This window comes from Sparus aurata, chromosome 7, assembly GCF_900880675.1.
Source record: "Sparus aurata chromosome 7, fSpaAur1.1, whole genome shotgun sequence".
Taxonomy (NCBI): Eukaryota; Metazoa; Chordata; class Actinopteri; order Spariformes; family Sparidae; genus Sparus; species Sparus aurata.
In genome coordinates this window covers 15809993-15823897 of record NC_044193.1, presented here as the reverse complement: position 1 = coordinate 15823897, position 13905 = coordinate 15809993, and the positions used below count along the sequence as shown (strand labels likewise).

At 42.3% G+C, this 13905-nt stretch overlaps 1 protein-coding gene across 1 annotated transcript in view; it reads right to left on the bottom strand.

Moving 5' to 3' along the window:
* Nucleotides 1-12317, bottom strand: part of kcnd3 (potassium voltage-gated channel, Shal-related subfamily, member 3) — a 112463-nt gene extending 100146 nt beyond the window's left edge. The window contains exons 1-2 of the mRNA XM_030423483.1: nt 11727-12317; nt 9737-10916 (exon numbers count right to left, since the gene is read on the bottom strand). Coding sequence (XP_030279343.1) covers nt 9737-10839 — 1103 coding nt within the window. The 5' untranslated portion in view covers nt 10840-10916; nt 11727-12317. The remainder of the gene's footprint in view (nt 1-9736; nt 10917-11726) is intronic.
* Between the last annotated feature and the right edge of the window lie 1588 nt (nt 12318-13905).

Genomic DNA, 13905 nt, shown 5'->3' with positions numbered 1-13905 from the left:
TAAGCTAATTTTCAACAGTGACGGGTATTGGTCGATTAAGTGGCAATCACCCATTAGTCGCCCTCTAATTACAACATACCAGAAAACAAAAACTGTAAAGATGGATGGAAGAACTATGGTATTCTTAGATTCGTCCTGCTAATGGGGCTCTTCATTGTCAGACTTGGCCTGGGCTGTGTTTTGAGCTGAATGCTCTTGGCATGCTATGTTGGAGCAGGGAAATCAGTAAAAATCCAGAAAATATGAATATTGTGATACAAAAACTTCAATATGGGTTTGTATTTTATCATAATATCAAGAACACGTTGCATGTTGTCTTTTCCAAGTCCTTTAGGCCAAGTGTTTTGGGACTTATTTGAGAGTTCTAGCAACAGAAATGAAGAAGAAGAAAAAAGAAGGGGTAATTTGTTTTATGTTTTCTCTACTACAGTTCCAATGAAAATAAAGTAAATGATGCTATCACATGAAATGTGGTGGAAGACTGCATCCATATTGTCCACCACCATTAAGCATACGCACCCTAAATCTCACAGCCAGTAATTAATTAGTGTTGGCTGCGCTTACTTAAGTCTTGGACGAGGGAGATTTTTTGCCTATCGGTAATGAAGTCAATATGATTTGCCATCTGGAGACGAAACCACATTTTACCAAATATCATTTAACGGTCAAAACTTCAGTGTTCAGGAAACGGAAAACTGACTGACTGGCCGACCGCCTGACTATCACAAAGGCCTCTCCAGAGACACAAAGCGAGAAGAAGAAGCCAAAGTGTTAGGGGGGAAAATGGACTAACTTTTTTCTATTTTGTGACCTCCTTCCTGGTGTTTTTCTATGGTTGCTGTAGAAATGAGAATAGAGGTCAGGGGGCTGGGTGAGAGGCAGTGGCATGGAGAACAGTATCTCTCTTTCCATGCTGAAGGGAGACTGACGTAGAGGACAGACAAATGGAGGGAGAATAACACCTGGGAGGTCGAAGTTGAGGTCCACTGATACATGCTTTTGTGCGTATATGTGTGTGAGCGCATCACCATAACAGAGTTCAGCTGGAGGTCAGTGTTGTATAGAAACCATCTGAAGGCCAAAGGTGACTTTAGGTGTGCTAATGCTTTTTTAATACGCTCACAATCGCTAAGCCTTCATTTTCTTGCCTTTGAGCGAGGACAACAATATCATAGACAAATGTGGCGTTTTATTCTCCACATGAATAAGAGAAATAGGAGCATAATCTGTTAAGTCCATTCAATTTATTATGAATTTGGACTTGTGTTATATTGTGTTGTTGGGTTCCGCCCACTGCTGTCAGTTTGGGTACGGAGAAGTAATTAATCCATAATTCATGACCGGCCCTGATATATTAAAATTAAGTTACAAAGCCTTTCCAGTCTCTTAGCTGTTATTTAGAGTTTGTAGACTCAGCTGGATTCCTGCCAAATGCCTATTGTACCCTAGCTTTTATTGGCCGTTTGCTATTCCAAAAAAAGACAGAAGGAAGACAACAAACAAAAAGGTTAGGGGGAAAAAAAAAACACGACTGTGCCAGTTTACAGACCACAAAAAAAAGGTTCTGGCAATAAATATCATCAGGAAGTGACATATTTGACCCTTGACTTTATGTCTATTACAATTCACTGTGCTCTATTTCTACATAGGCCCCTGCGTATGTCTCCTGTGCTAAAAATAGTTGTTTAGTATACAATGTAGCTGTTCTAGGCTCCATTTTCAACGGTTATAAAAGCAACATTGTGTAGGAATTGGCATTTTTGGTGTGAGTTGCATTTACACTGCTGCTGCTGCTGCTGCTTGGGGTCCCTCAATCAAAGCAACGAAACTAAAGACATAGTTTGATGATACTGTGAAGAAGTGTGGAATCATTGGATTTGTTGTAGGGCTGGGCGATATGGCCTCAAATCAATATCACGATATATTGAGCAACTCACCTCGATAACGATAAATGAACGATAAGTAACACCCCCCCCCCCACCCCCCCGCACCTAAAAAAAAGAAAAAAAAATCCTGTGTATTTACAGAAATGCCACTTTAAAAAGGACTGTAAAACTACATTGTAGTTAAGATTTATATTATTTATTTAGTAGTTAAGAACAACTGATAGGCACACGATTGAACAGCTGAAAAGCACAGATTACTTGAAATGACAACAACTGAACAAGTTTAAAAGTATAAAATATACAGTCCCTTATAAACAAATTCTAAGCTTCTCGCTTCTCGCTTTTTTTATTTCTTCGAATTGAATCACGTGGTTGTACTGCAGGTGGTGGAAGAGGTTGGATGTAAATAAATAAACATTTTGAGGACTTCAGGATCAGAATCTAAGACATGAGACAAAATAGTAGAGAAGTTGACATTGCTGCTTAATAATATGTTAACCTCTTGAGCATTAGAGAACTTTTTTTACCACTATTTTCTTTATCATTATATATTTTTGATAGACACAGAATCTGTTTCAGAAGTCAGTGGGTCACATGACATGTAAGCTATTGAGAAAAAAAAAAATCAAGATTTCTGCATATTAATATTCATATAAAATAGAGGAAGCACTAAAGTACAATAAACATAGCTGTGTCTCATTCGTCCAGTTCTCTAATACAATCTGCTGCTGGAGTCACTGGGCCCCATGACATGGAAGATATTGAAAGAACTGCAATTATTTTGTATTAATATATTTATGCTAAGTAATTTGATGACAGTCCCTAAATCAGTTTCCAGGGATTCAATGCCATGTTCTGGGAGGTGAGCTGACCGTCTTCCTGCTGCTCACACTGGGTGAACCTCAGTAAAGTCGCGGCTGGACCCGAGTAGAGCTTAGAATCAAGCCCGACCCGAGCCCGTGCACGTTGTGTCCGAGCCCGTGCACGTTGTGTCCGAGCCTGGCCTGACACATTGAATGTAATTATGAGCCCGAGATCGATTTAAACCCGACAACTGTTTAATACGTGGGCTGTTATAACTGACGTTCTCGACTACAATTGCGAGTTGTTTGAACTATAGAAATCTTAATGAATAATGCAACAAGCGCCGCACTTAATGCACTCGACAAAGCCGACAAATGTTATTATCACGGCCGGCGACTTGTTTAAAATGGGTCCACAGTCACACCTCCGACTTTCCTCCAAACTTGCTCAAAGTTAATTCTACTGTTTTTATTTTTTCCTTTACATCTTCATGCTCCATGTTGCACTTAAGCTACACAATCAGTGATGCCGGTAACGCGTTACTAGTTTTGTCATTTTCCTTAGTAAAAAATATATATTTTTGCTTTCTTCTTGCGTCTCGGGGAGTGACGTCACGTACGCGAGAAGTCACCTTTTCCAGCATGAGGACACTCACGTGTCAGACCACGCAGACACACAAATGCAAACAACAATGGAGGGAGGAGAGAGATGCGCGTTTTCTAGCTGGAAATACAGTCATTATTTTGAGTGAATAAAAAACAAAAGACAAATGTTTGATCAATGGATTGGCCCGGCCGAAGACAGTGGCCTGTTGCAGCCTTTGAACGCAGCATCATTACACAAACTGTCCGCGACTCACAGCGAGAGTGGGTTCACTTAATTACTAACCTGGCATAGCTGGGGTCGCATCGGCGGGCGGAGTTTGCCATCAAATTAATGTAAAATAAGCACATCGGTATACGCCGGGGTAGATTAATCAAGTGGACCTAACATGTCCCCTGTCCCTAGTGGATGTTATGCCTATGACACCGAATATACCGACATGGCCAAAATGACGTCGGTTATCGTCGTAAATTTCGGTAGAGGTAAATTTTCGGTTTATCGCCCAGGCCTAATTTGTTGTCTTCATTTTAAAATCTGATGTGGCAGAATTCATATATTCAAAGATCAGGTAATTTTTTCAAGTTCTAATCACATTGAGTCACGTTTGTCAACTTTCTCTGTAACTGTCTGGAGTGTCATTGGATGTTTACCCAGAAGTTATAGGGACAGGCGACCAAATGAAAGTGTTGTCTTGAATAAAATCAGGGATTCTCTGTGTGAGAATAATGTTTGGGAAAGTACCAACTCAACACAACCCGCTCAATGCTTTGTTTTACATGATGTAGTAAAAAAAGTAGTAGCAGTAGTTTTCGCTGCTCTAGGTTCGTCCCCCAACGAAGCTTAACAGTTGTTGTCCAGTATTTTCAACAAAAAAAATAAAAAATAACAGTAAAGCAGCACGACTGGCTGCTAGGTTCTGTTTAAACTGAAAACTGTTTTGCTATGCTAGAAAGCGAGTTTAAGCTGGTCAGAACAGCACACATCATTGCGTGCAGCTAATTACTTGGATGATCTTATTGCTTCTACAAGTCTGCCTTAACTCGAGCCGATGATGTTGTCTAAATGATAAATACTGAAGAGTAATGTAAGGTGCTCTGGATAAGATTGTCTGCCAAATGTAAAACGTAAATGTTGCCTGGAAAATTTCCATATATAAATCCCATGAGTAAATCCCCTTGAAAACCCGTGATAATAACTCTTAGTATTTCATGAATAATTAATCTTGATTTAATGAGAAAATTGGGGATATTGAAGGGGACTAATATATATATATATATATATATATATATATATATATATATATATATATATATATATATATATATATATATATATATATATATATATATATATATATATATATATATATATATATATATATATATATAATGTACACACACACACATTTGGTTCAGTGTGTATGCACTGGAGTGATCTGACTGTACACACAGCGGAGTAGATGATTTGCATTTCAACATAGATTTCATTACATGGCTTCTAATTAACGAGAACACCGAGTGCTCTAATCTCACATCTCTTCTTACAAGTTGAATTCATGGTAGCCATGATAGACCCATGAATCATTCACGCCCCAACCCCACTGCAGTACTGTAGGCGTGTCATGCACTCATGATCTCATATCATTATGCAAACTTCAAATACGCCTTAATTGATGTGAGTGCAGGTCAGCTCAGCACTGATCCTGACCTCACTAAAGGAAAAGGTCATAAACAGACTGGACCTAAATCACCATGGACAAATTACGTCCTTAAATGCTCTCATAAATCCAAGATAAGGGGTCACTGGCATCACATTTAGGTGCTATCTTTCAGTCATACTCTCATTGCCAATTCTAATTAGTACACCAACAATGGCTGCCACATTTCTTACTACTGCCCAAATCAATATTAGCTCATCTGCATTGATCATCGTCTTTCACAAGCTGTTGGCTCCAAAATAAAGGCTCTATAAATCTGAGCTTGTTGACAAGGAGTTGTGAAAGAGGGTGTTAACACATGCACACTTTGAAGATACTGACGGACATTTACGTTGTGAACGTAATGTACACAATCAGGGACGTACACTTAAAGTACAGCACATCATCAACATGCACATGCAGCACCACTGCTTATGTGAAAGGTCCTGTATGACTCTCTGGGAGACAGAGAGCAGCGCATTGATCTCGGAGGAGCAGTGATCAAAAGAAGCTGGTCTTTGATAAGGATAATAATCACACACAGGATGGCTATGCTAATGACTACAACGCAACCAGAACTCTCCAGCTCTCATCAATACTTATGCATGCAACACAGCCTAATGAGTCTGCAAAGATGACAAGCGTAGGGAGCGGCGGATATGTTTTGTTACACAATAGATTGCATTCTAAGAGAATTGTTTTGTACTGCTCTAATGAATATACACTGTTTACTTTGTCAGGTACAGCATGGTAAAATGACTGCATTACATCAAATACAAATTATGTAATAATGTCTTGGTCACAAAAATTGGGGTGACATTCTGAAAAGACTGGTTTGGTGTGAAGATTAGCAAGAAAAACACAGCCATTTTACCATCAATGTACATGATATATTATGCAGATCTTGAATGCTTCTTTAAAAAAACCTCTTTAATGCTTAGAAAACAAACATGCTGCGAGTTTGCTGGGACAGAAACAGACTTTTTAACTTAAACTCATACCATTTACCATTTTAACTGCAGATAGCTCTCTAGCTAGTAAGCGATGCAGGGAAATTATGTCAACATTCCTAATTTTGCCTACAAAGCTCTAATTGGTCAACTGAACAAATACAATCTACTCAGACTTTGTAGGTTTTATTCTAAAAGCTAATATAGCTAATAGCGGTATATACATGAGCTTCAGTGTTGCTAGCGTTACTTCCTCAATCAGTCACAATAGCCTCATTATATAGCGGACCCTTTGAGTGACAGCAGCAGCAGGCAGATGGCAGTGAAGTTCTACAACACTTGATGCCGCCTTTTTACTCTATCTGGATAACAATAGAGAGGTTTTTGGGGCGTGCTGCTCCAGAGATGAAAAACCGAAGTGGGCATCTTTATGGCACACTTTTACGAGTCCACCTTTATTTGATAAAACTCAGCTTGACATTCAGCACAGAGGACTTTAAAGGAGGAAAAATCTTCTACTCCTGCGTTAAGAGGTTTAGCTTTGACAATATACTTTACTATGAACAAAAAGCGAGTCATTAAAGCTGGTGCTAAACAAAAAACACAAAATTCCCTGAACAGATCACTATGAGAAAATGAGATAAAAACAAAAAGACAAAAAGGTCTTGTTGGCGATCATTAGAAACTTGGCTGCTTGGGAGCAAGATAGCACAATTAAGTAAAGTTTGCTTCCATTAGCTTATGATGTCTCTTTCACAATGCAAATGAGAATTCAGCAACATGAAGTCTATATGGAAAGCTTTTGTTCACTGTTGCAGTTGCAGAGTCTCTCTCCCTCTCTCTCTCTCTCTCTCTCACACACACACACAAAACAAACAAAAAAAACATATCTTGCTCTTCCCCTGACAGTATACAGTTTACAATACAGGTTCAACTAAATATGACAAATGCTCGAAGTTATTATCGCTCAAAGGTCAAAATCAATTTGTTTAACAACCTGGGGAACAAAATCCCTCACAGGTCCTATCGCCTAAATGTCTCTGATTTAGCTAAAGCCCCACCACTGTGTGCCTGACTGCCTGCCTGCCCCTCATTTGCAGGATTTGAGCTAAGCTGTTTAGCTCTGCTATAGAGTGAGCACAGGGCTCTGAGGATTGCAGTGTTGGTTGGTGGCTTTTTTAACTTGCATGGGTGGTTAAATCGCTTTTTTGTCCGGTTGGTCATGAGGAGCAGCGCTGCCTTTAGGGTGTGCTTTTTTTTTTGGGGGGGGGGGGGGATTTCAGACTGTTATCTTGTTTGTACCAAAGCCAGTTTATTCCCCCAAAAAATATGTCCCCTGCTATTCTGTCTGCCTTTTAATCCGCTTTTGATACAACCAAAAAGTCAGATGCAATAACTAGATGTCTGGTTGTGTCTCTCAGGCCAGACTGCAGGAGAGTTAAACTTCAAAAAGCTATTCACCTGGTATTTCACCCAGCATTGTTGTAGGGGGATTACAGATTGTGACTGAGGCCGGATTAATTTTGTCAGATAAACAAAACACTCGAAAAAAGCCACTGTGAGCAAACTAGCAGGGTTGTGGCACATGTAGGACACCCATGTTGCCGTTAGCCTTAAAGCTAGTGAATACACACATGAAAATGTGACAATCTGACATGCACACACAAACAAAAAAATCAAAACACACACACACACACACACACACACACCGAGTGCAGTTCAGATACCAGGGCAAACGTTCACAAGTTAGCAGCAAATTAAACATGAGTGCAGATGATTCGAGTATCTCCACGAGGAGAACAAAGCAGAACACAGCATCGACAGCATAACACTCAGCCCCGAGGCACCTAGACAACAAGACGAGAAGTCGAGGAAAACATCGTCTGTGGGAGCTGGCTTTCATCTTATCTAGCCAGATGAGTATAAAATCGCTGCATCGAGGAGACTCTAGATACTTTTCCACACACTTAGATGCAGGGTATTTGGGGGAAAGAGTGGAGAAACTCCCGACAAAGATGTTGCCTGTGAATCTGAAATCACATTCACTGGAAGGCCCCGTGAAAGAGACTCACGCCCACTCAAGACAAAAACCCACATGCAAAGACCTTTGAACACGCACACAAATGCAAATGCACAGAAATGTTTGCCTTATGCCCTAGATATCATCTGTGTGTGTGTGTGTGTGTGTGTGTGTGTGTGTGTGTGTGTTCATGACGTAAACCGCGAGCAGAGACCAGAATGTCAGGCAGGTTTACATTAGTCAGCAGATGCAGTGGGCCACATCATTAGTCACTCTGACACCCACTTCTGGCCCCTGCTTTATTGATGAGGCCAAGCTCAACAACTACCCCCCTCTTAATACACAGACACACTCACACACTCTCCCACAATCCTACTGTAAAAGCAACAGGAGAAATGTTCAGCGTCTCAGGTCTCACTCCAGTGGGAGGAGACAGGTACTGTGTGAGAGACTCGCGTGATCGAGCAGAGAACGCCACGGGCCAAAGAACCGGTCCGGAATCAAACATCTGCTCAACACCAGATCTTCCGAGCAGGTTGTGAATGGCAGGACGCGATAACAGGCTGCCAAGTGTGTCACGGCAATGAGCTCAGAGCCATTTATGGCCTCCATGACTCTGACATTTAGCAGGATGCTGCAATTTGTCAGCCTCTCAGCCTGACTCACACATCCACAACAGGGGATGCTCATGAAACACATTACCATTAGGCCTAATAGTGCCGCATCACAGAACCCCTGAGTGTGTGTGTGCGTGTGTATGTGTGCACAAAGTGTTAAATTAATAATACATGTGTACCTCCCCTCACTATCATAACACAACTGGTGGAAATATGTGATGACATTAAAAGGAAACAGGTTGGTATTGGAACAAGTGAACGCATCAAAATGCACCTCAAAGCCCATTCATGACCTTGTAACAGCAAACAAAACATCAGGTCAATTAGGCATTCAGCGCACAATAACAACATTCCATCCTTTTTAAAAGTTGCACGTTAATAGCAATAATTACGTCTGCCTGTTTGCAAATATAACCGTACCACTCACTCTCCTCTCAGAAGTAAGAGCGTTTTAATATTCTGCATCAACGCCTTTGTACCAAGAGGCACTTAATTTTCAAGGCCAGCAACTAGTGTAACTAACAAAGAGTGAGTGGAGGAGGAGGAGGAGGGCTCTTGAAATGCAAAGTCACTGTTTCAGTTCTTTCTGAACAGGGAAAAGCATCGGCACTAACCACAGGGCAAGCAGCAGCGGAAGGTAATGGTGAAATCTATGATTCTCCATTTCCTATCTAATGTTTCTGCTTCACTTTCAAGTTTTCCCTTTTCTCGGCAATTTCCTATATCTGTCTCACTCTCTCTCTCTCTATTATTGGTGACGTATAAAGGGCATGCAGTGTGGCACAGCCATTACTGGAATTGGACTTCTTGATGGCTGCTTCCCCTCGAGAAGAATACAGCCGGTTGTAAAAACACAGTGGTCACAGTGCAGAGAAGAGTGCATATCCTCTGTAGTCTCTCATCATTATGCGGTAAGTTTGCAGAGTACAATCTTTGAAAGGTTGGTGCCGACTTCTGAGGCACTTGCGGGTTTTTATGGGCAACGGAGTCAGACGCGTATTTCAAGCAAAATCATAATCAAACATTTGCTCGCACTCAAACAGACCCAACTGCAAACACACATGTACACACATCACACAGAAGCAGATATCCGCTCGCACACTCACACGCAGCACACAGCACTTGCAACCAGATAAAAGAGGTGTCTGCTCTGCTCTTACCCGAGCGTTGTCATAGTAACGATGGTGTACCAGAAGGAGGCTGGGATGCTGGTGAATTTGCTGGAGCTTGAACCCTTCTCTGCGTAGAACATGACGGTAGCAAAGATAATTATGGCCATAGTGAGGGAGAAGAGCAGGAAGCCCAGCTCCGAGGCACAGCTCTTCAGCGTGTAGCCGAGGATACGCAGGCCCTGCGAGTGACGGGAGAACTTAAAGATACGGAACACGCGAAAAACACGGAGCGTCACAAAGGCGCCGCTCACGTCCTCGTTGTCAGTCATCACCAGGCCAATGTAGTAGGGCAAGATCGCCACCACATCGATGATGCTCATGACGGATCTCATGAAGCGGTAGCGGCTGGGCGCAGCGAACAGGCGCATCAGGTACTCCACGGTGAAGATCATGACACAGGCCGTGTCCATGCAGAAAAAGGCCACAGTGTAGCGCTCGCCACACGGAACCTCCTTCATGTTTGGTGACGAGCCACAGGGCACCGTCTCCACCACATTGGTGATGACGGAGACAGCAATGAAGAAGCCGGTGACGTAGTAGAACACGAGGGCCATGGTGGAAGTGTGGGGGTTCTCGAAAGCCCGCCACATGGTCTCCCTGAAGGTCATGTTGGGCAGCTTCGCGTCCTTGTTGTCTTCCTGGTCATCCATCAGACGCTCTGCATTCTCCCTCTTCCGATCTTTGTACTCTTCATAGCAGCAGTCACCAATGATCTCTGGGACGATGCCGAAGAAAGCCAGCTCCTCGTCATAGGAGGAGATGCACTCGTAGCGTGGGTAGTGGAGCTTGCCTGTGCGGTAGAAGTTGAGAACGCTGCGGAACACGTCAGGGTCCCGGTCGAAGAAGTACTCTTTGGTCTCCTCGTTGAAGAAGAACTCTTTCTCTGAGCTCCCCAGCAGAGTGTCTGGATAGCGGTCCAGGGTGTTCCTCCATGTCTGGAAGCGCCGTCCGCTGACATTAAGAATGATTAGCTCATCCTGCCGCTTGTTCTTCTCAGTGGGCGCCACTGGCATGGGCAGATTGGCCACGGGCATCCAGCCAATGGCTGCCGCCCTGGCAAAGGGAAGCCATGCCGCTACTCCCGCCGCCATGCTGTGTCCGGCTTTGGGCGTAGGGGGGAACAAGTGCAGCACCTTCACAACCAGCTTGACTTCAGCTCATTCACCATCTAAAAAGGGAAGAGCAGGAAGGTCAGTGAGGAAAGAGTGAAACCAACTGATAGAGAGAATGCGATAAATGGACGACACAGATGTGTCAGAGAGCAAAGGGACGGCAAAGAAGCAGATCTTGCGAGGAAGTAATCGAGTAAGGGATGAATCCCGGCAAGGCGTTTTAAAAAAGTATCTTTAATGCAAAATAGAATTTAACATCACACTCAGGGCGAGGAAATCTTTACAGCGCAAAATAAAATAAGTTATATTTGATGGGGTGAGCTTTAATGTGATTACGAGGACACGCTGCAATTTCCTCTAAGCATCATCTTCCCTCTAATTACTTTAAGGCTGTATTTCTCACATCCTCTCTATCGAGTTACGGTTTAAGAAGCTTCCTCCTCAGGACCACAGTTCACAGCCGAGCAGCTGCATCATGTAGAGGGACATTTGTAGGTTTGTCTTTTCTATAAACAGACACATTTACAAGGCTGGTGTTCCTGTGTGAGAGAGAGCGAGAGATGCAGGCAAGAGATCCCAAACCTGTTGAGTTCCAGCGAGACAACCCCCACAGATGAATCTGCATTTTAACCTCGAATTAATGAAAGTAGTTCAGGATCATTCAGGATCGACCCACGGCTGAATTTAGATGCCGGTGACACTATACTAAAAAGGGACATTTCTGAAATATTCTGGGATATTCTGACAGACTGGCCCACTCATCCTCAATAACGGAATCACAAAAAAAAAAGAAAAGCGAGATCATTTCCTCCCCCCGAACAGGTTGGTAAGTAAAAACACAGCTCACACAAAACAGAAGAACTCACCGATTCTAAATCCTCCATCCAAAAGCGACACGACCTTCTTCCAGAGCAGTTTAGGGACAAGTCGCAGGTTTTTGGTTATTGACACAAAAAATACCAGCAAAGAAGAAGAAGATAAGAAGAGGAAGAGGAGGAAGAAGTTATTTAGCGAAGAGGAGAGCCACGTTAGAGAAACGCTCCCGCTGAGGTGGAGACGGAAAAGTGCCGGAGACGGACGAACCGCTGCTGTTTAAATCCAGTTCCCATTATGTTGAAGGGGGGGAGACGAGGAGAGGACTCCGCCGAGGACAGACCGTCTCGGGTTGGCTTTTCGGGATGAGTGGTGGAGGAGAGACGGAGGAGGAGAAGGAGGAGGAGCGCTCTCTCTCTCTCTCTCTCTCTCTCTCTCTCTCTCTGCGCAGTTCTGGGAAAACCTCGATGAGGACTCACAACGATGCACACGAACTGAGTTAGTCAGTCACGTAAAAGACAAAAAGAAAGAAAAAGAAAGAAAGACTCAACTCCTCTGTCATCAGTCGACACCCATTGACAAAAGGGTTTCCTCTTCACTGGGAGGAAGAAAAAAAATGGATATCCAACCAGTGTGTGTAGCTCAGATATTATTCCCACACATCAGAGACAACCGCTGCCAGCTGAGTTATCCTCAGGAGACATCAGCCCAGCCAGCAGGGCTGACTTAAAGATGCCTGTCTTTAATTAACCTGCGATTATTGATTTAAAAGATAGATAAATAATAATAATAATAATAATAATAAAAATTGCATTTTCATTTTTATTTTGGCCACTTGGTGGCAGCTGAAACATCTTGTGAACACATCGCTGATATATTATCAACTTTTTACGATGGTAACAAAAGATTCCAAGTTGGAAATGAAACTCAAAAATAAACTTTTCATATAAATAGTGCCTGTAAAACAAAAATGAGAAAAGAGGCATTTTGTCCCTTAAACACACTCAATAAAGTGTATTAAAATGTACAATAAGTGTCCCAACATCTGCTGCTAGAGGGCCCCTTATCAAAATGAAATGTAAAGACATTTACCAAGATTTAACGCTTGGGATTAAAAAGTGTATTTATCCTTATTCCTGTTTATCAGCCTGACTGCAGCAGCGATCCACAGAGGTGACCTCCATCGTCGGATGTTGACACTGTGATGTTGACTCGCTGACCAGAGCTGGAAGAGCTGGACATTGCAGTGAGGATATTATGTCTTTAAAGCAAATATATCACTGGTTCAAGCAATGTAATGCAAAAACTAAAATGTTGTTATTTTGGCTATCTTAGGAAAGTGAGAGTGAAAGTGCCCTAGGTTGCACAGTTCCAGACATAAAACAAACCTATAACTAGAGATAAAGACGACAGGTGACAAATTGCTGAGACATAAACCATCAAAACATCCATCAACATTCAAAACATCCACAGCCCATTTCTTCCAAGTCATTTAGAATCACTTCAAATGCATTCAGCAAGACGAGCTCCTTAAGATTCAGACCATTTTGGAACTGAAACTTAGCAGTCGCTTCACATCAAATGTTTGTGACCCTCCTGACCTGTGGACTGCCGTCAGCCCTGTATAGTAGAGGTCTTCACAGCTCCAAAACGTTTGACCAAAAGGGACCTGTGGAAAAATGTATTTGATCCCAATGTACATAAACTAACCTGCAGAGAAGAGAGACCGGATCCAAACACCTCCACGGATGATTAACCGATCCAAAATGTGGTCAACCTGCACAGCTAAGAGGGCGAGAACAAACACTGGTATCAACTAGCAAGCAGCTACAGCTAAAAAGAGCAGCAGTTTTGTAATAATGTCCTAATGAGTGTTCAGTCATAGAAAGTAAATTAATTTGTTAATGCTTCAAGGACGAGTAGAATTAAAAGACCTATTTTAACCGCCTCCTCCAACAATAACACATCCCGTAGTCAGCTGGGAGAGACACACATGACTATAATTTTCGAACCAAATTAATATCTGTGAAGCAAAATTCCAAAACATAATTGTCCTATTATAGCACAAATATTCTGAATATGCCACTAAATTTTGAAAAATGTTTACTCCTGCGGTGATTATGGCGCACAGCAACATAGACCTGACACCTGTAGCTCAGTTCAACTGAGTATATTTATTCGTAGAATGACCGGATCCGACTTGAATCCAGTGAAGACCTCTGGGGTTTTATT